This window comes from Enhydra lutris, unplaced genomic scaffold, assembly GCF_002288905.1.
Source record: "Enhydra lutris kenyoni isolate GAN:26980312 unplaced genomic scaffold, ASM228890v2 scaffoldscaffold46, whole genome shotgun sequence".
NCBI classification, from domain to species: domain Eukaryota; kingdom Metazoa; phylum Chordata; class Mammalia; order Carnivora; family Mustelidae; genus Enhydra; species Enhydra lutris.
Window position 1 is genome coordinate 17229590 of NW_019154130.1, and position 25682 is coordinate 17255271.

At 52.0% G+C, this 25682-nt stretch overlaps 1 protein-coding gene across 1 annotated transcript; it reads right to left on the reverse strand.

Annotated features, from left to right (window-relative positions):
- Positions 1 to 25: 25 nt before the first annotated feature.
- Positions 26 to 21428, reverse strand: LOC111156541 (glycolipid transfer protein). Its single transcript, XM_022517509.1, has 5 exons — positions 21261 to 21428; positions 7004 to 7062; positions 5964 to 6097; positions 3061 to 3211; positions 26 to 1220 (listed from the first exon to the last, which is right to left on the reverse strand). The coding sequence occupies exons 1-5, from the start codon at positions 21361 to 21363 to the stop codon at positions 1038 to 1040; spliced, it is 630 nt and encodes a 209-aa protein (XP_022373217.1). The 5' UTR covers positions 21364 to 21428; the 3' UTR covers positions 26 to 1037.
- Between the last annotated feature and the right edge of the window lie 4254 nt (positions 21429 to 25682).

Sequence of the window (25682 nt, forward strand, 5' to 3'; positions counted from 1 at the left end):
TGAACCAAAACAGCACACTGATGTGATTCCAAAATAAAGATTTATTTATTAAGGATCATTTAGTTTCTCGCATAAAAATCACCAATTGTTCCTCATTGGGTTTGGAACACATATCAGTTCCTCTGGGGTTGCTCTGTTTACCCCAACACGTTAAAAAATACAGCTCTTTTTAGTGCCAGGAAGGACAGTTAAGGCAGTGAGGCGTTTCCCTGGGTCTCAGCAGATGGGAGGGTTTGCCCTCTCCCCCTTTGAGAGAATACACATGGTCGGTAGTTTCTTAGGTTGGAAAAGCTGTCCCTGAAGAAAACTACTATGCAGAAGAATGCAAATATAGTCAACTGTGGTCACTTATTTGTGCCTGATAGCTTTAAAATAACACCCCCCCCCCTACTTGCCCATCAAAGGCTTGCTGGTTGGTTTCAGCTATAAAAACACTGTCTGGCCAAAGACAGTAAGAAAAAGCAGGATCGATAATGATAGTGTTGTGAGGTCGGGCCATACAAACCACATGAGAAGACACACCAGTTTGCTTAAAAAAAAAAAAAAAAAAAAAAAAAGCCCACCGCAGGGGCCCTGTGTAATTTTAAATCAAACTCCTCATGGTCCTTAAAATACCCAAAACATCATTTGGTTGGATCCTAAGGACATGTGCTTCTTTTTCAACTGAGGTGTATGACACACAGCTCCCCCCAGAGTTATGCTCCGCATGGGGAGAAAGAAAAAAAGAGAGAAAGGGGAAAAAAAAACCCTTAGGACTTGATTAGAAACATTAATTGATTTTTACCACACTGAAATGGAGGGATGGAAGTCAGTCTGTGCTGTTGTGAAATTCAAAGGGGATTCGGAAGTAGGACTGTTATATATTGCTCCGTTAGGATAACCACCCAAAATGACTTTTTAAAAAAAGAAAATCAGGGCTTGCCGTCCCCTGCAGGCCTCCACCGGCCTCTGGGTGGCTCCAGGGGTGGCCTGCCGGCTTGATTCACAGTGATTCGGGTTCGCCAGGTGCTGTGAGGGGCCCCCTGCCCCGGTCGTGCCTACACCTTGTAGTTGAGCTCAGCGTTCATCTTGGTGTACATCTCGTAGATGACGTCAATGGTGGCCGTGTAGTTGACCAGGAAGAGGCGGACCTTCTCCAGGCACTCCTCCTCCGTCACGTTCTGACCCTTGGAGAGTGCTTTCAGGAAGTCGGACTTGTAGGGAGCCGCATACAGCGCTGCCTTGAGACGGGCAAAAGTGGGGGGGGGGTAGGCGGCATGGTGTTAGAGGACTGGTAGGGCCACCAAGCAGGGCCGCAGGGCCAGGGATGGTGGGGTCCTGGGAGTGGACGTCCCTGAGATCCATGCTCCTTGTGGCATCAGAAGGGAAAGGAAGAGGGAGATGTGTGTGTCCTTCTACCCCCGTGAGGGACAGCAGGACGGACACGAGCTCTGGGGACCGACAGACCTGGGTTCAAAGTCCAGCTTGTGCCACCGACTAGCTGTGAGCCTTGAGCTAGTTACTTAGCCTCTCTGAGCCTTGGTTTCCTCATCTGTAAAATGGGGATGATGATGGCACCCACCGAATCAGGTTGCTCTTGTAAAGGATCAGGGGGTGGGTGCCCAGTGCTCGGCATGATACCAGGCATGGGGCAGGTGCCCAGCACCCCGGAGCCTCTGGCCTCTGGGTTCCCTGCTCTGGAGAAGGCGGACTGGGGGAGCTCACTGCTAATACGGACTGTGGCCTCTCCTGGCCTTCAGGGAGCAACGCTTCAATAACTCTCAGGGCTTCCCTGATCGGTGAGAAGTACAGAGAACCAGAAATGTACAGAACTTCAGAACTGGAAAGGAAAGGACGTCGCTGGATGAGCAGCTTAGGCTGAGTCTGATAGGCTGAGGCAACTTGAAATAGTACGGTCATGACGAATACCACCGGCAAGACACAGAATGACAGTGTAGAGTGTGCGCCGAGCACTTTGTACGTGATAGCTTGTTCGATCATCATTACGACCCCTGGAGATGGGGCCTAGTTTACGCCCATATGCAAGAGGAGGCGGCGAAGGCTCAGGGAGGTAGAATCCCAGATCCCCTCTTACTGTGCAACCTGGAGCAAGACAGTTAACCTCTCTGAGCACCAGTTCCTCATCTGTGAAATGGTGGGGGGGAGACTGCACCCGCGCCCCCCCACCCCCTGTGGTGCGTTAGTGAAGAACACAATCTGATGTGGGCTGCACACACCCTCACCACCCAGGTGCCGGCTGTGAGGACTTGGCAAGGGAGCAGCACACGGGGAGGGCAGGGCTTCATGGCGCCCACCCTGGATGGGCCCTGTCGCCAGCCATGCCGGCATAGCCTGGAGGGGGCCTAGCTCTTCCTGCCTACACCCAGCCTGGCTCCTGGCCCAGCCCGTGGTGCCCTGTGGGAAGAAGGCAAGCCTGGCAGATCCCGGTTCACAGGGGAATGCAGATGGGCTGCAGGCTAGAGGCTGGGCCAGGAGTGGCTGGGCAAGAAGAATGGGCCCAGGGGCGCCTGGGTGGCTCAGTGGTTTAAAGCCTCTGCATTTGGCTCAGGTCATGATCCCAGGGTCCTGGGATTGAGCCCCGCATCAGGCTCTCTGCTCAGCGGGGAGCCTGCTTCCCTTCCTCTCTCTCTCTGCCTGCCTCTCTGCCTACTTGTGATCTCTGTCTGTCAAATAAATAAATAAAATCTTTAAAAAAAAAAACTGTGAGACTGGAAACTAAATTAAAAAAAAAAAAAAAATATGAATGGGCCCAGAGAGAGGCAGCGTGGCCGGCAACAGTGTGCAGGGTGCCCCACAAGCCTCTTCATCTCCAGAGTGGGCCTTCAGTCTGGCAACCCTGGGAGCCTCATTTCCAGGAACCTGGGCCAGTATCATCCCAACATAAGCCACCAAGACCCCTGCAGGCCAGGGTCTCTTCAGCAGATGCCCCAGTGGGTCCAGGAGCCTTTCTTCTCTTCTGGGCCCAAGCACACGGGACAGGGCCCCCTGGTGCACCAGCCTCCCCCCGCACAGACAGGCAGCCCTTTGGGAGCCCGAGGGGCCCATGGCTAAGGGGCTCACCTGGAAGATCTTCTGCACGATCCAGCCGTGATACTTCTTGAGGGCCATCTCGTAGGCCTTGGTGGCGTTGACACGGATGAGGTTGGGGTGATTCTCATCCCGCTCCCCGTCACAGATGCTCTGGAGGAAGACCTGGATGAAACGGAGGCCTCTGGGGCACAGAAGAGACAGCCCTTCAGGACCCCGCACGCCGCGGCCCGTCGCCCAGCCCGCACACTCCAGCCTGGGGCAGACCCCGATGTGCTTGGACTCAGGCACCTGTTGTGTGCCACAGGTATGCACACACACACGGCAGGGGTCAACACCCAGCTGTTGTCCTGAACCTGCCTCATGTGTAATGTGACCAGCCGGCTCAACGCAGCCTGTCCCCAGCATCTTGCCGACCACAGTCACCACTGGGCTATACAGTCTACGAGGCAGGTCTGGGCCCACCTTGCCCATCTCTATGCCCACCTGGCCTGCCTCAGCTGGCACGGCAGGCGATGGTCGTCAGCACTTGAGGGCTGAAGATGTGGTACTGGCCCTCTGAGGGCTCACGGACCACGGACTCTGGACACACTGGGCATGCTGAAGAGGCTGGCCCTGCGCCCAGGCTCCCCACCCCGACCGTGGCCCCAAGCCACTGTCCACACTTACAGAGGCCAATTGGGCCCTTCCTCCAGGGGAAGGATGATATTTTAAGAGCCAGGAGAAAGCCATGGCCATGGGGTACAGCAGGGTAACTATGTCAAAGATGGGTACAAGCTAGTCCCTTAATGCACAACATTTCATCTCCTGCTCCCTCAGCTCTATGATCCGCCCATTTCACAGAGAACACTGAGGCACCCCTGAAAGCCTTGGGCAAAGGCCAGGATGCGAACTCAGTTGTCTCACCCCCGAGCTGGACTTCTTCCTTCGCCATCCCTCACTGTCCCTCCAGGGTTCCTGCATGAGCTGCTCTGCTCCTTCCCTGTAGGGAGGTAGGGATCGAATTGGAGGGCTCTCAGGGGCAGGAACACTGGGACTAAGGGATCTTTTATCGCCTATGACATAAATGGAAGTTCTCTGTGCCTGAGTTAGAACCCCTAACCATCAGGGATCAGCCTGGGCTGTGGAACTGAGCCCAGGAGACAATCCCAGCCCTGCCTTGGGTCAACCACCTCTCTTGAGCCCCTGCCTACCCCCAGCCCGAATGACCAGCCCTCTACCCAGGAGCCAGGATGAAGCACCATCTGACCCGTTGCTGACCAGCTTCATGGCCCTCAGTGGCTCCCCAGCACCCCGATCATGCTGGGACTCACCCTTGTCCAATCGCACCTGGTCCCTCCCTGCTCCTGCCTCACATTCAGAGCCCGCTGGACCAGACCATCCCAGAGCAGCAGATACACCAGGCCTCTCCTGCCCTCCCACCTCTCAAAGGCCTCATCCTCCTGGGAACCTCCTACTCAGTGCCGGAGAATCTGCCTGGTACCCCTCCTCCAGGAAGCCCTCCCTGATTTCTCTCTGCTCCAGGCTCTGCTATCCTGCTCTCAGGATCCACCCACCAGCCCGATGCCCCGCCCAGGCTGTGATACCCCCAGTGGGGCCCTGCCTCATTTAGTGGGGCATCCCACACACCCAGCACAGAGCAGGTGCTTATCACATGCTCAGCCTGTTGGCATCTCCCTTCATCTGCCCTCCCTGTCATCTGGCTCTGTCCACGTCTGACCTGGACATGAACAACCTAACTGGGCTGAACATCACCATCTGCCTTGCTCCTCTCCAGAAACCCACAGAGCATGCTGATGGAGAGACCACAGCAGTCCTCATGCGAGCCCGGGAGTGTCCTGTTGACAGACCCAGGTGGGCAGCTCGGTGGAGGCAGTTCCTACAACATGCTGTAAGGGTGTCAATCACAGCCCACCTACCCCCTGACACCCACAAGGCTGCGCCCTCCAGGGAGCTGACTGTCCCTGCTGTATTTCACCAGGGAAGTGTGTGTTGGGGAGAGGGGACTGGTTCCAGGGGATGGGGGGAGAGACAGGGGAGGAGCACCCTTTCTGACACCTGACATCAGACCCAAGAGAGGGCAACACCGGGAACATCTGTGGGGCCAAGAGTGCATCCCTGGCTTCGTGGTGTCTGCACAGCTCAGTGAGAATTCTGAGGCTGGCAGAGAGCAATGTGAGCGCAGCAAGCTGTGTGATGTGTAATGTGACCAGCCAGCTCAACGTAGCCTGTCCCCAGCGTCTTTCTGGGCCTCGGTGGCCTCATATGTAAGATGGGAACAACCGTATCTGGCTTTAGGTATTTGATGGAAAAACAATGTATATAGTGATTATGAGCATTCTCAAGTCTAGGGTAAGATCATCTGGGTTTAAATCCCATATCAAGGTACCCTGCTCCCCAACCCCCCAGCCCAGGGGACAAATCTGTGCAAATTAGATAAGAGTTTCTTCTCAAGACACTGTATCTGTCAAGTGCTGTCATATGAATCTAGCATATGCAGGATGTAACCAGCCCTAGACAGGACACCTCTGTGTAATGCACAACCTGCACAACGGTGCTTCGTCACTGCATCCCAGCTCTGACCTTGTGACCCAGGCACATGATTTAGCCTCCCTCTTTGAGACGAAAATAATCATCATACCTAACTCCCACCACATGAGATGCGATCAGGCGCAGGGAATGTTTAGCACAACGCCCGGAGTATGCACTCACTTGCTAGGTCTCTGGTGGGGCTGGAACAGGGAGCATCACCAACGGGCGGGCCTTGACCCCTTGGGCGCTTTTCCTCAGCTACTAACTAGCATCGCACAAGGGTGCCTATGTGGAAGAAACGGAGGTGACCTCGCGGGGCAAGAGTAGGGCCGGAAGTCCCTCTTCTGCAGAGCGGGGCCCCCAGGCCGCATAGCCACACACACCCTGCCGCCCAAGCCCGTCACCTTTTCAGCCACATGAGCGCCAGCGTGGCTCCCACTTTGGGCCACTCTGCTCCGTACATTTCCTTCTCCACCTCCAGGATATTCTGCAGGGTCCGGAACTTGGCTGGGTTGGTGTCGTAAACCGCCTTGATTTTCTGAAATGGAGCACATGGGGTTGCCCCTTGAAGAAGCTGTCCTCACAGATGGCCGGCCCCCACACTCACCAAGGGAGCACCCCACCTCCTGCCCACCAGCACCAGGTCCAGCAGCGGGGCTGGTAACCGTAGCTGCCGTGACTGGTTCCATGTACTGAGCACCTCCCGCCAGCCGACAGGTCATGGGCGCGCGGCTGTGTTTGGTCTGCACAGCGATCCTGACATAACTCTGACATTATCCCAGTCTGCAGATGAGGAGACCGAGGCTCAGAGAGGGGACAGTGACAGCTGGTATGGGTGGCTGCGGGTTCCAGCGCAGACAAGCTCTGGAGCCCATGTTCTCCAACCACTACTGAGAGCTCCCGAGACACCGAGCATCAGAAGTGGACGGGTGTCCAGGAACAAGGCTCGGCTCAGAATCCCACCTCTGCCCCTTCCTTGCTGTGTGACCTTAGGTGAGCTTCAGCTTCCTCATCTGTAAAATGGGGATAATGACAGACCAGCTTCAAAGGGCTGCTGGGACGCGCCTAAGACTGCAGGCCAGGCCCTATGTGGATGCTCATGGGGAGCAGGTTGGTGGCTAGGGGACGGCAGCAGGAGCTCCCAGGAATAAGGAAGGGAAGGGCTGAGCCGCTGCACCTGTGTGCTTTGGAATTTATTTCTGATTTGGTCAGGGTGGACACAAGAACTGGGTTCCTGCTCAGGTCAACCCTTCAGATCGTGGTCCCAGTCAGGCTGTGCTTGGGAGGTATGACTGCAAAGGAGGACCAGGAACCCTGAGCCCTGAGCTGGATGAGCCGAGGGCCAAGCCTCTTTACCCCATCTCCTTCCTGTTTCTCAAGCTTGCGGCAGGGAGCGGGGCACTGGAGCAGACTCTGGGCTGTGGCTGCCAGGCCAGGTACATACCGTGATGTTGCCGCTTATGTCTGCCTTGATGGGAGTAAACACTGGGGACCCGAGGCAATCTGGGGACAAAACAAGAAGAGAGATTCAGATTCCCAGCCAGGATGAAGATTCAGGAATGGCCACAGAGGCTTGGGAACAGGAAGGTCACTTGGTGTATTGACAGAAAAGCCACGCTATTTGTAGGTGTTGAAAAGGTTCGTGGGCAAGTTAAGATGGAGTGCTGGGCCCCCGGTGAGACCGGTTTCTTGCTGCAGGACCTGTCAGAGCCTTTAAAATGCAACTGGAATATCTAGGGGGCAAACCCTTTTGCCCACAGTACCCTTTCTCCCTCGGACGGCACTGTCCAGAGCTTCATCCAGTGATGGAGATGTTCTATATCTGCACTAAAAATAGACCCCATGTGGCTACCGGACACTTGAATGTGGTGTGACCGAGGAGCTGGCTTTGCACTTTAATTTGACTTCCGTCCACTGACATATAAATGGCACATGTGGAGATGGCTGCCACACTGGGCAGCACAGCTATAGAGTACCTTGCAGAACTGAGGCTCTGATAAGCCCATCTTGGCCAATAAGGCAGGTCACCGCTACCTGACCAGCTGGCCAAGAGGCAGACTGAGGAATCTTATAGGGCAGGAGAGGGGCCCGATTTATTAAAAATGAACCTCTCATTGACCAGCTTCTAAGAAAGAAATAAGCTGGGGACTCAGAGGCTCCGTGGTTCTGAGACCCTGCATTAGAACCTGGTGGGGGAACACACCAGCAGTGTGATCCCAGTCACTTAACAGAGCATAAGGAGGGGCGCCTGGGTGGCTCAGTGGGTTAAGCCTCTGCCTTCGGCTCAGGTCATGATCTCAGGGTCCTGGGATCGAGTCCCGCATCTGGCTCTCTGCTCAGCAGGGAGCCTGCCTCCTCCTGTCTCTCTCTGCCTGCCTCTCTGCCTACTTGTGATCTCTATCTGTCAAATAAATAAAATCTTAAAAAAAAAAAAAAAAAAAACAGAGCATAAGGAAGGTGGGTTCGACCTACCCAGCTCTGCACGCACGGGCTGTGTGGGCCTGGGTGTATCCCTTCAGCTCCGCCGGCCTCAGCTTTCCCATCTAGCTAGTGGGGCAACAGGACCGATCAGACATGCCGCAGGCAAGAGTTGAAACATTTCACTTCCAAGACATATGTTTTCTTTATCTCTGGAATCAGAATGTCCTTTTTTTTTTTTTTAATTTTTTTTTTTTTAAGATTTTTATTTATTTATTTGACAGAGAGATCACAAGCAGGCAGAGAGGCAGGCAGAGAGAGAGGAGGAAGCAGGCTCCCTGCTGAGCAGAGAGCCCGATGCGGGGCTCGATCCCAGGACTCTGAGATCATGACCTGAGCCGAAGGCAGCGGCTTAACCCACTGAGCCACCCAGGCGCCCCTGGAATCAGAATGTTCTTAACTGGAGGGTTTTTTGTTTTGTTTTGTTTTGTTTTCCCGTTCTTGGTTCCTTTCTTGGTGTTACCAGTGACACCTTTGGGTTGCAAAAAGGCAGACCTAGAAATTGGTAGACCTGAAACACGAGCAGCCGGTGGCCTGCCTGGCCCCCTTCCCTCCTTTGGGACCCCCTGGCAGACTGTCATGAGGACTAAAGATGAGCAGGCTCAACATGGACTTCCCCTTCAGAGCCTAAAGACAGCTGAACTCCCCAACACGTGCTCGCTGTCCTCAGTGCTGCGTCCAGAGACCCTCCACACTTGATACAGAGCGCAGGGGACAAAGATGCTGGAGCAGGCTGAAGTGGGTACCAGACCCATGGGTGGGCAGGGAGGAGGTGGAAACGAGGTGGAAAGGAGAGTGCCAGACTCTATTTGCCCAGCGGGGGCCTCGGTGTGAACGCCACCTTGACCGCACAAGAGCAGAGGACCGGGGGAGGGACCACCTCAGGCTGAATTCCATCCAAGGTGACCGGCCACAGCTGGCCAGCCATCGGGAACAGTCTAAGCATAGCTGTTAAAGGAAGTGCACCGGGGAAACAGTAATGAAATACCCCAAAACCCAATGGGAAGAAAATGGGGTAGTCACCCAGCCAGGTGGGGTTTGAATCCTGCCTCGACCATGCCCTAATGAACAAGTCTCACCTGTGTGCCTCAGTTTCCTCTCACGTCAGAAGGGGACAGTAACAACACTTAATTCATGGGGTCGTCACAGGAATTAAAAACCATGCATTGGATGCATCTGGCAGAGTGCCCAGTGCATGAACACTCAAGAAATGGATTTGGGGGACGCCTGGGTGGCTCAGTTGGTTAAGTGGCTGCCTTCAGCTCAGGTCATGATCCCAGCATCCTGGGATGGAGTCCCACATCCGGCTCCTTGATTGGCAGGGAACCTGCTTCTCCCTCTGCCTCTGCTGCCACTCTGCCTGCCTGTGCTCTCTCTCTCTGACAAATAAATAAAATCTTAAAAAAAGAGAGAGAGAGAAATGGATTTGGATCATTTCTGTGACCTCAAGCTCCATGGTCCAGCATATGCCACCTAGATGTCACCCAGCTGTGCTTATAAGTCACCAGGACCCACAGAATCTCTGCCAAACAGGAACCCACTTGGCCTGTGCCTGCATCCCCTCTATGTTCTGACTGCCTGAGGCCCCTTGCTGTAGGGCACGGGGCTGGGGCCTGTGGGGGCAAACCTCCCTCCGGGGGGCCATGCTGGCGCAGCTCCGAGGCGCTGGGCTAGGGGGTCCGGGCAGCTGGCTGCCCTGCAGTCTCACAGGCCCACCTGCCCAGGGCAGTCCTACATGAGCTGACCACTCCACCTTGCTCTTTCATCCCGCTTGGCGAACCATGGCCTTCATCCAGCAGAAGCCTCGACAGGTCGTGCCGTTTGCTAGCCCTGAGGCGCGGGACTAGTAGCTCCCGCAAAGGACAAGACGTTCTCGACTCTACGAACACTGCACATGAGCCCAGACGCCCACTGCCACCCGCAGTGCCTGTTCCCCTCTTGGCCACACGGCCAGGGGTCACCAACGCTGACCCTCACTGGGGCCAGCCAGGTGCCACGGGTGTGTGGTATGTGGGGACCAGCACAGCCCATCTAAAGGCACGGCTGCTCCTCAGAGATGGCGTCAAAAATGCACACTGTCCCAGCATACAGGTGTAGTGATGGATGGCGAGCTGGGACAGTGAAATGTTAATGGCAGAGGAGAGGGGGAGGGTATACAAATTTTCTCTGTAAAATTCTTTCACTGTCTCCCTGTGTTTGAAAATGGTCATACAGGGACACCTGGGTGGCCCAGTCGTTAAGCGTCTGCCTTTGGCTCTGGTCATGATTCCAGGGTCCTGGGATTGAGCCTTGCATCAGGCTCTCTGCTCAGTGGGAAGCCTGCTTTTCCCTCTCCCACTCCCCCTGCTTGTGTTCCCTCTCTCACTGTCTCTCTCTTTCTATGTCAGATAAATAAATAAAATCTTTAAAAATAAAAAAAAGAAAAGAGAAAATGGTCCTATCCAATGCTGGGGGGAAAGTCAGGGTTATATTTGTTGTGGTTGGTTGGTTAGTTATTGCTCCTAAAGTCATGTATTTTCCTTTTGCTTTTTTTACAAGTCTGTTTCACTGGGACCGTGCTTGTGGTCCCACATGTGCCTCCATCTACCTCCGTCTCCCCCTTGGACTCGAGTTCTGACAGGGCAGGGACGAAGCAGCTTAGGTTCCCCTGTGTCCCTGGCACCTGGCAAGTGACTGGACCCCGTCAGGCGCTCAGGAGGCATCTGGGGCCCGAATGAGGTGGGACACCCCTGGCCAGGCTCGTCGGGCTGCGGGTTGATGGCAAGGCACACCAGCCAAGCAAGAAGAGAGGAACCCCAGGGGCGGGGGGGGGTGCCTTCACCAGAGGCCATCGTCAGCCGTGCCTGGGCGACTGATGGGCGCGTCCCGGTGACCCCGGTCATCCGACATGCATTTCAGAGAGGCAGTGAAAGGGTATCCAGCCTCCTGGACTCTGAAAAGGCTCTTGTGCAGTTCAAAGTGGCCCTGGTGGCAGAAGAAAGGCTTTTTGTTCCCCGTTCCCCTGAGAGTGTGCTCTGTGGGTCACGAGGCCCCACTGTCAGCAGTCGCCGGGCCTTGACAGCGGTGGTTCTGTGCAGCGTGGCCTGCACGCGGGGGAAAAGCTTCTGTTCCACCGGGGGGCAGGAAGGCTGGCCACAAGCACACCTTCTAGGACTGGAAGCAGAGGGGGAGCGGGGGGGGGGGGGGGGGGGGGCAGACACCAGAAGCCACTCCCAACAGCAAGGCATCCCCGTGGCCCCCACATGCGCACACTGAGGTCAGTCTGGAAGCAAGCCTCCTGGGGCAGGGAAGCAGCCATGTGGGATTCTAGAGGCTGCCACTCAGGGTTCAGATTTCAAGTCCAGAGTGACTATGCACCAGTGCCTTGTCCATGCCGGGCTCGGGTCCCTTACTGGCCATAGCCCACGGGTGCCAGGCCAACGAGGGGTGCTCACCGTGACAACCCCAAGGCCACAGGGCCCAGAGAAGCCAACGGACCTGTCTAGGGTCACACAGGGGAAGCCAGGCACTCAAACATAATTACAGGACACAGGCTCATTCCACTACTTCCTCATCTTTCTATCTAGAATGTTTCCATCCCATGTGAACGCAACCAATGGGAGAGTACTCTGACAGGAAAACCAGAAGATGATTTTAATCATCAAGTACATGGTGGCCTTTCAAACAGTTTAAACTCAGGCCGGCTGGCTCCAGAGAGAGCGTGACCGCTTACCGCTCCTATAATTATGCAGCCCAGCCTGCAAATTGTCTTTCTTGTTTTACCAGTCTGGCAGATACCTCAAAGTTGTTTTTTAATTGTTGTCAGCAAACAGGCTCTTTAAAATGCCATCCAGAAGCCCTCTGCCAGAAGGGAGGGAGGGGGCTTGGAAGGCTACCTGGTTCTTCCTCCCATCTCCAGGGAGAAAGGAAGTTGTCTACAAAAAAAAAGCCAAACAACAACAACAACAACAAAAAACATAAAAAAAAAAAAGAAAAATCAGATATAACTCCACCCTCTTACTCCATAGGACCGACTCTAATGAGCACAGATTCTCAATACAGATAGGCCTTGGTTATCTGGAATATGTGGCAAATGGCCCCCTCTGTTTGGTGTGGAACATTTTTCTAAACCTGCTACTGAACCCAGAAGGCATGAAGGAAAATACCACAAATCTGATTACAAAATCCAGCAACCTCTTGTGTGGGGCATGAAGAGATATCCCATCACTAATCACAGGCAAACAACAAACTGATGGTTGAGGGTGCTGATCAGTGAAACAAACCATGGACTGATGATTATTGTCCCTAATATGTAAAGAGCTCTCACAAATCAATAAGACACCCAACTCAAGAGAAAAATGGCAAATCACAGAACAATAATAAAATGCCTTATCTCAAGAATAATAAGAAAATGAAATGAAAGCAGTGAAATATTTTCTCACTACCAAGTTTTATGAATGCACTGGCCATTCTGTATGAGATTCATCAAAAGGTAACACAAATGTCCCTGCTTTTGTAAAGCACACCATGCACAGTTTTCTGAAAGGGGCCATCGTTGAAACTATGAATGATGATAAAGGTGTGACCCGGTAACTTCACAGACCCCCTCAACCCTTCACTAAACAGCTCTGCACAGTTCAAAAAGAAACTTGCCTTGAGGGGCAATGGTCACTTCCTCCTGCTTTCTCTGCAGTGCTTTCATTTTGCTAGATACTTGGAAAATAAATAGCCAACTGTGTAAGCATCACCGGCAAAATGTGGGTACCAAAAGAGCATTTGGTACCTGGCCTCTGCAACAATTCTGGCTGGACAACCTCCTACCTGGGTCTTCACCACAGTTCAGATGAGTGAGATCGGCCAGAGAGCAGAAGTCCCTGCAAACCAGTAGTTAGCATATGCCACCCAGAATCAGGCTCATTTCTGCCTTCTCTGGCCTCAGCGTGGGGGGAAAGCAACAGTCCCCGTGCTCTGAGGGAGAACACAGCATGCTCCACGCGAGTTGACCCCTGACACCTGTCCAGACCTGGCCCACCCTCTCAGTGCATCTTGGGAATACAAAGCCTTCCATTTCTTAGACAATGCCTTCACTTTCGGCCTGTGTGACTCAGGACTCAAAACACCTAGCCCAACCCATAAATACTTACTCCAGAAAGGAAGAACAGGATACCTGTGTTGTTGATGATGCTAGGAGCCTGGTTTGGGAAGGTTCTATTTCATATTCAATTTTTTTTTCCCGCAACAGCTGGATAATAAGGTTTTGTTGTTAAAGATGTGGGGCGGATTAACTTTACAGGTCCTGGGTTAAAGGATCATAATGAGAGGCACTCAAATTACAGCCGAGGGAGGTGAATCATTTATTAATCCACAGGTATGTGGGGGGGGGGGTGTTTATGTGTGTGTATGATGGCTCAGTTTGCAACAAGGCCTGTTCTGAAGAATAAGAACACTAAGAATGCCCACCTTCCTAAAACTAAAACTTATTGAGATAAGGCATTTTATTGTTGTTCTGTGAGTTGCCATTTTAAAAAATCCTGGCTAAGGAGGAAAGAATGTTTACAAACGATCTAAAACATTAGTTTTTAAAAAAAAATCACCCCTATGACATGCCAACTCTCTTTGTCCACAGTTACCTGCTTCATTGGGCAAAAACCAGCCTTGACATGGGAATGTGGTTGGGAAATGGGTTTATCTTCACTTGCTCTGTGGCCTGGGAGAAATCATTTAACCTCTCTGAGCCTCCATCTCCTCATTTGTATAACAAGGCCCAAAATGGACTCTGACTCATCAGGCTGACCTGAGGCTTAAATCACGTTGTGCGTGTAAAGGGCTCCGCATGGTCTCTGGCACCTAGGAAGCGCTCCAGAAACAAAGAAGTATTCTTTTGCTTATTATTATTACTACTATATAAATGATACCATCATTTCCATCTTTTGCAACTGGCACAGGAAATCCAGGAAAGAATGATCCTAATGACTGAGAAATCAAAAGACAAAGAGAGGAAGAGAGGGAGGGAGGAATGGGGTCTCCATGAATGGGTATGGATACAATTAGCAGGAAACCTCCAGTCGTAAAATCATGACTTCAAATGTATTCCAGAAGGCTAAAAAAACGAGATCTCAGAAGGGAGTGGAGTAAGGAACTGGGGGGAACAGCAACGCAGAAAATGAATCACTTCCGAGCACAGGGAAGTGTGAGCTAGCTGGTTTTTATAGGACCCTGGAGAGGGCTGATCAGCTCTAATGACTTAAAAGCTCACCTACAGTTAACACTCTAACAATAAAAAAAAAAAAAAAAGAAAAGAAAAGAAAGAAAGAAAGAAAGAAGAAAGAAAAAGGCCCCTGATACAAGTAACACTGTAACAAGGTAACAAAAGGAGTTAACACCCACCCGTGCTATTTTTTAAATGGAAACAATGAAACCTAAGACCAGAACCTCTGCATTGCCAACCCAGGGCTCAGGGAAATAAGTACTGTCATGCCAGGTGGGGACCTCCTACCCCCCTGCCCAAAACACACAAGCCATGAGGAAGGGCCAGAAGAAAGAGCCTTGACTCTGCCGACTTAAGACTGCCCCCCTGCCCCCATTGCAGAGTCTGCCCACATCTAAGCCCTGCAGACCCACTTTCTAGCTGCTCCACCTGGTCAAATCCCTTCACCACTCTGAACCTCAGTGTCTTCTGTAAAATGGTAACAACTCTTCTTCATTCCTGGAGTCATCATAAGTGGCTTTCAACTAGCCACTTATGGCCCATGGGAGCCACTCAAAATGGGGGTTAAGCTAGCTATGATGGCGGGGGGGCAGGGCACGGGGATATGCATTATATTTTATAAAGCCCTGTCATTCATTCTTTTCCTTTTGCTCTGACACCCACTAGGTGGCTCCCCTTGGCAGGATGCACTGCCTGGCCCCAGGAGGGCCCAACTTTTCTGCCCCTAAGGGATTCGCAGCGGGGACCTGTTCCTCCAAGCAGCCCCACGCTGGAGGTGAGGAGGTCCTCTTAAGCTAGCAAGAAACAGAACGGACAGTTGGTCTTTTTTGTCCTGTTTCTCCATTTTATTCCCTTCAGGAGGAGAGGACGGACTTTGGACCTTGACCCAAGAGCCAGACTCCTCAGAACATGGAGCAGAGGAGGACACGATCACCATCCCTGGAGAACAGAGCAGATGGGCGCCCTGGGTCTGTGCTCCATGCTGACCTTCAGAGGTTATAAATGAGCGTTTGGGAGCAGTCTCAGATGGCAGCCCATCACCAGACCCAGAGATGGCTTCTTTGGGAAAGATCTTCGTTTCCCAAGGGCCATGTGGCAAGGGAGTGAGTGTCTGAAGGCCTAGGACCACCTGTCCTACTTGTGCGAAGGTGGAGCAATTCAGGGCATCGAGTACCAAATTATTGGAGAAGATCACCTCCATCAGTCCTCCTGGGAGGCCCGGTGTCCCTGCTTTACAGTCGGGGCTGCAGGCCTAGGGAGGGGGTGAGCTTCTGTGCAGACCCAGCCTTGGCACCAGGGAAACAGGGCGGGAGCTCAGGCTGGCTCAGCCTGGCACCAATGCCCCTATTTCTTTCCATTCATCTACCTGTGATGTTCAGAGTAAGGCCTTCTGCACACCACAGACCCCAGTTGTCTTGGTCTACCCAAAGTGACTTCTCCCTGCTGGGCCTCAAAAGCAGCCAACCCACAGCCATTCCGAAGACAAGAGGCTGAGAAAACAGGGCCAGCGGAAGCCCTCCCGCCAGGTGTTCCCCCGATCTTACTGGGGCTGGAGGAGATCGGAAGCGGGACGCATTAGGACAACAAGCAGGCACACAGTAGGTGCTCCTTGAGCCCAGTGGGCCCTCACTACTTGCAAATGCACTGCCAACTAATAACGAGAGTCTGCGGGTGGTTTCAAGATTGCAAAAACCCACTGCAGAAAGGGTATTTTTGGCTTCTTTCTCTCACAGGACCTAGTTTCTTCCTTCTAGAAGTGTCCCTCCCAGGCATATGGTCTACGTCCCATCTCTAGAGAATCCAGCCCTTAACAGACACTCAACCAGAATGAGAACTAACCTGCTGTAGTAAGAGGGTTAACAGACCGTCTTCTCTTTCTGAGGATATTCTATATAAAACCAAAAATAAACATCTATCCATAGAAACTTAAAAAGCAAAACAAAACATTGCCAAACCACCAAAACAGGTGGTCCCAAGGTCTGGAAGGTGCTCGCCGCAATGGGGAGAATAACCTTTCCTAAAGAAGGAGAACCTTTTACTCATAGACCAAGGGGTGCTAACAGGGCTGGTTCCCAGGCGGGTTAATGCCTCATCCCAATTACAGGAAAATCTGACCTGCTTGGGACCTCCCCACTGGAGGACTTCCATATCCTAGTCATTCACACTTGCATTCAAATGAGCAAGGGTCATGGGCCCCCCTGGGTAGGCCAACGATGAGGAACACACCCCAGACAAAACCTGTATATCTGGTCTGTGGTTCCCTGCATCTTGGACAAGTCACTGTGGGCCGGGCCGAGCCTTGTGCTTTTCCAGTCCAGGCTGGCTTCATGGCAGGCAGGAAGGGACGGTTCTCCTCTCTCAGACAGGAAGGCAGGAGAGCAGGAAGGCATGCACAAGCCAAAACTGAGTAAGGAGTCCGGAGGCCAGAGTTCTGAGTTATAGTCAGACTCTACTCGTTAACTCCCAGCTGTGTGACCCTGGGCAAGTCACTTTACATCCTGGGCCTCGATTTCTCTGGCTGAATAACAAGATTATTCTGTGCTTCTGGGCTGCCACTGACCCCCCAAAATTTAGCAAGCACCGAACCAAAGGGATGGGAAATCACTTTTTCTGGGGTTTTCTCTAGGATTACTTGACGAGCACCAGATATGTGTAACGCCTGATTCTCTAGACATTCGTTTAATTAAATAAGAGATCTGAATGAAGAAAAATCACTCCCAGAATTTGGATTTCAGGACCTGGGAGACGGAAATCATCCCGTTTGGTTCTCGCACCATCTCGCTAAACGGCGAAAGTGGATAGGTGTGATGTCACACACCACGTCTGACCTGGAACAGCATGTGAAGAAAAATACCAAGGTTGTGTCTAGACTAAAAGGGAGAGAACAGGGTCACAATTGATTAATAATGCCTGCCATGGGTATGGTTTAGGAGTTATGTATTTTAACTTAGAAAGGGAGAGAAAAGAAAAATTGCTTCTAGAAAGAACCCGGTGGGGGGGGATGGGAGAGGAACCAAAAGCATTCACTCAGCTTGCCCTCACATCTAGCTTGCCCAGGACTAGGCACTGAAATGGCTCGAAGTCACAGAATGTGATAGGTTCTACGGTAGTCTAAGGGAGTTAGGAAAGACTTTCTGGATGAGGCAACCTTTCCGTGGAGATAGGAGGAACCCAGTCAGGCAAAAGCGAAGGTGGTAGGCTAGAGAAGAGTGGTGTGCCAAGCAGAGGCAAGTGAGGGTGTGGTACCGTTTGTGGGGCTGTAAGCTATTCAGAGAGGCTACAGCAAAGATCTGAAGGTGGGGTAATAGGGAGCCACTGAGGCTTCTGGGCAGGGAGTGACAAGATGAAATGACATCTAAGTCTCTCCCTCCGCCCTCTAGCTATTAATGCTGGAGGACATTGCTGCATGATTGACCTAAAAGAGGAGAGAGCAGGTCTCCCAAGTCAGTTGCAAGCTGATCACTCAGAGGTGAGATCCAATTACTGGGTCAAGGTGGAAGAAGATGGACAAAGGGCTGGACTCTAAGTGGGCATGGTAAAAGCTGGAGAGAAGGAGGATGGGCTAGCCCACAAGGGGGATGCTCTAAGCCACATCTGACCTGCAGCCTCAAGAATGAGCATCCACCCAGGCCAGCCTATTCTGCCACAAACTACACTGGACAGAAGTGAAAGTGATGTTGTTGCTCTAATAGGTTAAAAGCCTTCACATGCATCGACCTTGCAATTTCACTTCTAAAAATTAGAACTAACAACAGAAGTACACAATGAAACATACACTGGGATGTTCACTGCAGCATTGTTTACCAGAGCAGAGAAGGGGAAGCGATATGAATGTTCCACGGGGTGAGAGGGGTGGCACAGATTACATAAATGACAGCTACATTCAAACAAAGGAGTTCTAAGCAGCCCCAAAAAACGATGATTGCCTGGAAAGATGGCCAGGTTATAGAGCTGGGTGGAAAAGGCAGCTTATACCTTTTCCCCTTAAAGGTGGGTAAAACTGAGTCCAGAAGGAAAATACCCTGAAAGCTTGGGAGAGATGCTCTCAAAACAAAGACACACAAACCAAAAAACCATTCCTCCAAAGGTTCTGAGAGGATTACGGAATGAATCCACATAGAGGACTGGCACATAGTAAGTGCTCAGTAAATGATCGACTCTTGATCTCAGCTCAGGTCCTGATCTCAGTGTTGTGAGTTCAAGCCCCACGTTGAGCTCCATGCTGGGTGTGGAGCCTACTTAAATAAAAATAAATTAAAAAATAAAAACACAGCTTCCAGCCCCTTGCCCCGTGTATATCAAGAACAGTGGTTCTCGGCCATATTTCGTCTCCTTGCAGACATTTCTGGGTGCTGCAACTTGGGGAGAGGGGATGCTACTGGCGTCTAGCCAGGGACGTCATTCAAATATTCTCCAAGGCGCAGAGTGGCCCCCAACTCAAAAAGTGATCTGGCCTCAACTGCTTTGGAGGGAACTGTCACTGCAACCTCCCGCAGACTTCTTGCAACCCTTGAGCCAGACCCACTCCATTCAAAAGACGCACACAAACCACCCAGATCATCCAGGTGACCAGTCGCTCCCGAAAGCTCACAGAGCCCCTGTGTTACAGCCAACAATGGATCTCAACTGGCCCCTGAGTCCCAGAGAAAAGCCCCTGGTGGGAGCGTCCTCAGAAACCTTAAATCCTCCAGAGGAACTCCTCTCCCCAGATGAGCATAATGGTTCCAAATGGACCACTGCATTTTTTTTTTCTTTCTTTTTAGAGTGCTGAGAACGATTCTGTGTGGGCCAACCCACTGGAGTTTCTGTATCAATGGGGCTCTGTCAACAGATGTGATTGCCCACAGCACACAGCTCACGGCCAACACAAGGGTCCTTTGAGATCGGGGAGAGGGAGGAGGGGATGCTCTTCAGCCTCAGGCATCAGAGCACTGCTGGCTCCAGAGGCCACCATCCCCTTTCCTCTAAAACCAGCCAGATAATCACATCCAATGAAGCGCCACCCCACCCCACCCCACCCCACCCCCAATTCCAGGGGCTACAGAACCACAGGACGTGTACCAGTGCTGACGATAAGGAATGAAAAGATCACAGGGCTTAACTCCGGGTTTCTCTCGACACTGCTAACATTTGGGGCTGGATCCATTCTTTGTGGCCATGGCTGACCCGTGCACGGGAGGGTATTTTGCAGCCTTCCTACCTGCCAGTGGCCACCTCTCTGCACGCCCCCCACCCAAGCTGTGACAAACAAAAATGCCCCTAGACATTGCTGGATGTCCCCTGAGGGGGCCAAACCGCCCTCAGCGGAGAACCACTAGCTTCAACAGATTCTGAATCCTTGTCCAGGCCATGCCAGCTCTGTCCGGCAAATGTTCACAGAACAAGAGGAAGGGTGGCGGGAGGGCACAAATAAAAGATTCCTTGAGCCCCTGCCTGGAGGGTCTGTGTTATCTCAACAACTGAAATACCAATAATAAGCACATTTCCTTCAGTCCGTGAGTACTGACTAAGCACCCACTATGTGCCAGGCACTGTTCTGGGTCCTAAGGACGCAATGGCAGACATAAAGGACCAAGACCCTGCTGTCGGGTTGCTTACCCCGGTCGGAGGATCATACAAACCCAGCGACTGCACTCCCTCCAACACTGATTAATCACCTACTATGGGAAGGAACCAAAACTCAATCCAGGAACTCATATGACAACCCCCCCACCCCACCCCACCCCCAGCTAGGATCTATCTGGCACTTAAAGCCTCAGCGCTCTACACACATTTACTCCTTGCAGCTAGCCTTAGAGACAGGCATCCCCATTTCAGGGATGCAGGGGGATCATCCATGAGGGGACACATGAGTGACTGCCCAGGTGCCAGATCTCTTCAGTTCCAAGTCAGTGTTAAGGTTCTGTCTCTTTGTGGGTTGCCACCAACCTCTGTCCTGGGGACTGGGATCTTCCTGCAAGGCCACTGAGCACACCAGCAGGGCAGGGTGCTGGGTAAGCCCACAAGGAAGAGAAGAAAGCAGAGGTTCAAGCTGCACCCTTTAGGCAGGACCCGAAAGGCAAAGGGCAGGAGCAGATGGTATTGTCTTCTATTTCCCATTTTCCATCCAGGGCCTGGACTGGGCTCAGGGAAGAGAGGGATGAGGCTCTGAAGCTGGGTTAGGGATTGCCTTCCTCACGATCCCACAGCCTTCCTGGTCCTGATATACAAGGGAGGGGTCTTCTTTTAGAGTCTACACCAAGCACCCTGTGTCTGATGTCACCCCCACAAAGCAGCTTCCCCTGTCCCAACCCCCATTCTAAATGGACGAAAAAGCTTAGGTGGTTCCCCCTACAAAGGGTTTTGCCAGAGTTTCGAAACTCCAACTTCAAAACCCTCCTCCTCCTCCTTCCTGGCTTCCTTGCATCTCTTTTGGAGTGCGGGTGGGGTGGGTGTCTTTGATCTGGAATGGGGGAATTCTGAGGAAAGAGGGGTTCACAAGGTCCTGTGGGGGAGAGGCTAGGAGAATAAGGCAAAGAGAGGGCTTATGAAATGGGAGGATTATTTTAAGGGGGGGGTGTTGAAAGTCATTCTGAAAAGGAAGAAGGGAACGATGGGGTAAGGGATATAGGATTTGAGGGTGAAGGGGTGGGATGCTTTCAAGGAGATGGAAGACTGGAAAACTGAGGGGTGTCTGAGGGAGAGGGATGGTTGGGGGAGCCCAAGAAAGTGGAGAACTGGGGGCATCTGAAGGATATGGAGGAATGTGAGCCGCCTGGAGATGAAGGAATGGAGACGAGCATCTGGGGGTTTCTGGGAAGAAAGGGAGGATGTGCCCTGTTGGAGGGAGGAGGATCTGGGAGTGGTCCGGGATAGGGAGAACTGCGGATGCCTGGAAGGAAAGGGGGTCTTGGGTACCTGGGGAAACAGGATTCGGGGTGTCTAGGAGAGGGATGGCTGGAAAATGCTCGGGAGATGGGGGTTCGGGGGCGTCGGGCGTCTGGGAGCGCTCTGGGGCAGAGCTGCGGGCCGGCTCCCCACCTCCACCCCGGCTCACCGAAGAAGGGCGGCAGGTGGGACACCGCCTCCAGGAAGGGCCCCGTCTCGATCTGCTTGTCCGCGGGCAGCGGCTTCAGCAGGTGCTCCGCCAGCAGCGCCATTTCGGGGTCGAGGCCGGCGGTGATGCCCCAGCCGGCGCCGCGGGCGTCCACGCCGCCCCCCGGGCCGCCGCCGTCAGCGCTGGGGCCGTCACTGCCGCCCGCCGCAGACTCCGGGGACGCCAGCGTCGCCACTTCCGCTCGCGCCGCGCCCAGCGTAGCCGAGCGCTCAGCGCCGCCAGCAGGCCGAGCACCTAAGCGTCCCGCCGCGCCGCCCCGCCCCTTCCCGGCCGGACCAATGCGCGCCCGCCTTGGCAGGCCTCCGCGTAGCCATTGGTCGGGGGGCGGGGCCGGCCTGTCGGGCGCGGAAGCGAGCGGACTCCCCTGTCCAGGACATCCCAGGTGAGCCGCTCCCAGGTGAACCTTCCCCAGGTGTTTGCTGCAGCCACCCGGTGTATTGCCCCTCCGCCCCCAACCCGGGCGCGCCGGCTTGGGCCAGGTCCTCGCCCAATGCGGGCGTAGAACTGCTCAGGTCACAACTCAACCCACCTACCAGCCGAGGGGTACAGCCCAATGCAGCCAGCGCCCCTGAGGACACCTGTTTCCTCAGCAACAAGAGTCTGTCCTCCAACAGCCCCACGCAGCCTGTTAGACACCGCTTGGGTCTCAGTCTTCTTTAGCTACAACAATGGGGACGTCTGATTCTTCTTCAGTGATCTCAGATCATACCAATACCATACTGGACGCTGCTCAAGTCACAGGTTTGACTTGGCCATGCCTAGCTAAGACTCCTGTTTCCCAAAATCTGGGGTCCAGTCTGACCTGAACAGTCCGATGTACCTGCCTGTCACCACTTGGAGCACAATTCACATCAGTCGCAACCCACCTAAATGCTTGTGTCCTAAAACCCAGCGCCCATCTTCTCCAAAAACCCTAGCACATAGTTGTTGAGAGGTTCTCATTCATGCCAAAATAAATATTCATTTTGTGCCCAGCATGGGCCGTGCACTGTGTTAGGTAGGAATTGTGGATCAAAATTATGAACAGTACAGCAAAATTTCTGCTCTCCTGGTGCTGGCATTCTGCTTCGAGAGACAACACAATAATACACAAATAAGACAATTTCAGACACTCATAACTAGAAATGAAGAAAATAAAATGTCAGAGTGTCAGAGGAGGACAGAGGGAAATAGAAGGTAGGAGGTTGGGGCAATAAGTACCTATGAAGAGCAGAGACCCGAAGGGGACGTAGGTGACAGAGCAGCTGGAGACTGTGCAAAAGCCTTAAGGTGACAAAAAGCCTGATATGTGCAAGCAACACCAGGGGACCAGGGGAGGGAAAGGGAGTGGAGAGATAGAAGTTTAGTTCAGGAAGGAGAGCAAGGGCATGTTGGGTTGGGTAGGGGGTGGTATAGAGTGTGGATTTTATCCTAAGGGCAATGAGAAATCACTCATGCTAGAAAAGTAATGGCCAAACTGTAATAAATATTTTTAATCTAATCTTTCAGGGGGGCAGATGGGAGAAGAGATTGTTCTAAGACAAGGGTATAACCCAAGTACAATCAGGAAGTGAGGGGGTCTGAGGGAGACAAAGCTATCATCATTCTTGCTCATGACACAGACCCTGACATGCCCCATCAAGTCGGATTTCTCACTGATAGGAGCCCAAGCCATCCACTTTGGCTTGTTCCCACCCCACCCAACCTCACCACCTCAGGCATCCTAAGATACCATCTCCTTGAAGCCTCACCATCCCGCCCAGCACCCTGGCCCAGCGCCAGTACCCCACCCACATTTCAGACACCTCCGTCAATTCCACAGGGAGATCACAACCTACAATGAGGACCTCCAGCATCAGACAACACCCTGATTTCTCAACTTGCTCCATCCTAACCAAACCACCCAGAAACTATGGGTAACACAAGACTTTCAAGTCTGTAAGAATTGTCTGACCATGGGACATTGAACGCGCTGAGAAAGGTCATTGCTCCACGTTAATGGAATATTTTCCAAGTTTATCTATCTACCCATCTTGTCTACCCACCCATCCATCCATCCAACATGTTTTAAGTGCCTGCTCTGGAGGGGGCGGTTTCCATACCTTATGATAGGGATTGGGCTGATCCCAGGGGCTAGCTGCTAGCAGAAATGGATGCTATAAGCTATGTGTTATACAATAAGGAGGGATGGGGACTGAGGAGTAGGGGTGATGGGGACTGTGGAGTAGGGATCACATGGCCCATTTAAAGGACAATGCGGGGGGCTCCTGGGTGGCTCAGATGGTTAAGCATCTGTCTTCGGCTCCGGTCATGATCTCCAGGTCCTGGGATCGAGCCTCAAGTCAGGCTCCCAGCTCAGCAGGGAGTCTGCTCCTTACTCTCCCTCTGCCCCTCCCTGCTGCTTGTGCTCTCTGTCTCTCTTTTCCTCAAGTGAAAATATAAAATCTTAAAAAATAATAAAAAATAAAGGACACTATGGGGGTGCCTGCGTAGTTTAGTAAGCTGAACATCCAACTCTTGGTTTTGGCTCAAGTCATGATCGCAGGGTCGTGAGATCGAGCTCCCTGTCCAGTTCAGCACTCAGTTAGGAGTCTGCTTGTCCCTCTCCCTTTGCTCCTACCCCTGCTCTTCTCTCTTTCTCTTTCTAAAATAAATAAATTAAGTAAATCTTTAAAAAGAAGCAGCAGCTAATCACTTTGGGGGAAACCAAGGCAGCTCAGTGGCTCTAAGGCTTCTCTCTCATGACAAGGTAGAGAAGGCTAAGGTTCCCAGTGATCTCCTGGGAAGAAAGGGTCCAGAAAGATCAAACCCTTCCGCCTTAGGAAATATCAGATTATTCCTCATTCCTAGCTCCTCATGTCCCTAGCAGAAAGTTCTGGCGAGGAGTAGAAGGATGCTCTAGATCAGTGGTTCTCAAACTTGAATAAACATCAGAATCCCAAGGGCTTTGTAAAACACAGACTGCCAGGTCCCCACCCCCCATCCTGCTCATGTACAAGCACTCTCTCTCACTCTCAAATAAATAAATCTTAAAAAGTATATTTAAAAAATAAAGGACACTGTGACTATTCGCCTGGCCACTCATTGCCCAGAGCTGTTAGCATTTCAGCTTTCCCAACAAGTGAGAAAACTAGATTAGAGGTAAAATCTGATTTTTAGATGTTGGCAATGATTTCAAAATTAAAAAAAAAAATGCTATGTAAGCCACACAGAACATTTTGTTTCCTTTTTTTCTTTTGACATAATCTCAAACTTACAGAGAAGTTGTGAGTACAATTCAAGTAACTTTATACCCCTGAACCATTGGAAGTTTGTTGACACAATGCCCATCACCCTGACTAGTTCAGTGCGTATTTCCTCCAAACAAGGGTGTTCTCCAATGGAATCACAGTACATCCATCAGTGCTGGAAATTAACACTGATTCATCATTACCATCTAAAGCTCAGACCCGTGCTCGCTTCGGCAGCTCATATACTAAAGCTCAGACCCATTCAGGTTTCACCATTTGTCCAAATGATGTCCTCTGTAGCAAAAAAAAAAGGTCCACTTCAGGATATCGTGTTGCCTATGATTAGTTGTCTTATGACATCTCTTGATTCTTTTTCAATCTGGAATATTCCCGAGTCTTTCTTTGGCTCTTATGACCTGGATACTGTTAAAGAGACAGTGTAGTGGGGCGCCTGGGTGGCTCAGTTGGTTGAGCCTTTGCCTCAGGTCATGATCCCGGAGTCCTGGGATCGAGTCCCACATCAGGCTCCCAGCTCCATGGGGAGTCTGCTTCTCCCTCTGACCTCCACTCTCATGCTCTCTCACTATGTCTCTCTCTCTCTCTCTCTCTCTCAAATAAATAAATAAAATCTTTTTTAAAAAGAGAGAGACAGTGTAGTTACTTGGAGAGTATCTCTCTCTTTATGTTCATCTGATGTTTCCTCTTAATTAGATTCAGGTAATTCATTTTTTGAAAGATTTTATCTATTTTATTTTAAGAGAGAGAGAAAGAGTGGGAGGAGGGGCAAAGGGAGAGAGAGAGTGCAAGAGAAGCAGACTCCTGGACTGAGCAGGGAGCCCGACTTGGGACTCGATCCCAGGACCGTAGGATCATGACCTGAGCAGAAGTCAGATGCTTAACTGATTGAGCCCAGGCACCCCTCAGGTCATGCATCCTAGATTCTATTTTTTAAATAATCCCTAACTCAACATGAGACTCAAACTCACAACCCCAAGATCAAGCATCACACGCTCTACTGACCAGACCAGCCAGGTGTCCCATGCGTCTTAGATTAGAGGTGGAATGTGGATTCTTTTTTTTTTGGAATGTGGATTCTATACCTCATTAACGATCGCAGAAGTGATACCGTGCCTTTCTTGTTGCATCATAACGG

What these genes read in the sequence shown, in the direction of transcription:
- LOC111156541 (XM_022517509.1), bottom strand. Translation starts at nt 21,363, where the DNA reads ATGGCGCTGCTGGCGGAGCACCTGCTGAAGCCGCTGCCCGCGGACAAG. An exon ending in CCACCTGCCGCCCTTCTTCG is followed by an intron (nt 7,063 to 21,260) that starts GTGAGCCGGGGT and finishes TTTTGTCCCCAG; the next exon opens with ATTGCCTCGGGTCCCCAGTG. An exon ending in ACATAAGCGGCAACATCACG is followed by an intron (nt 6,098 to 7,003) that starts GTATGTACCTGG and finishes GCTCCATTTCAG; the next exon opens with AAAATCAAGGCGGTTTACGA.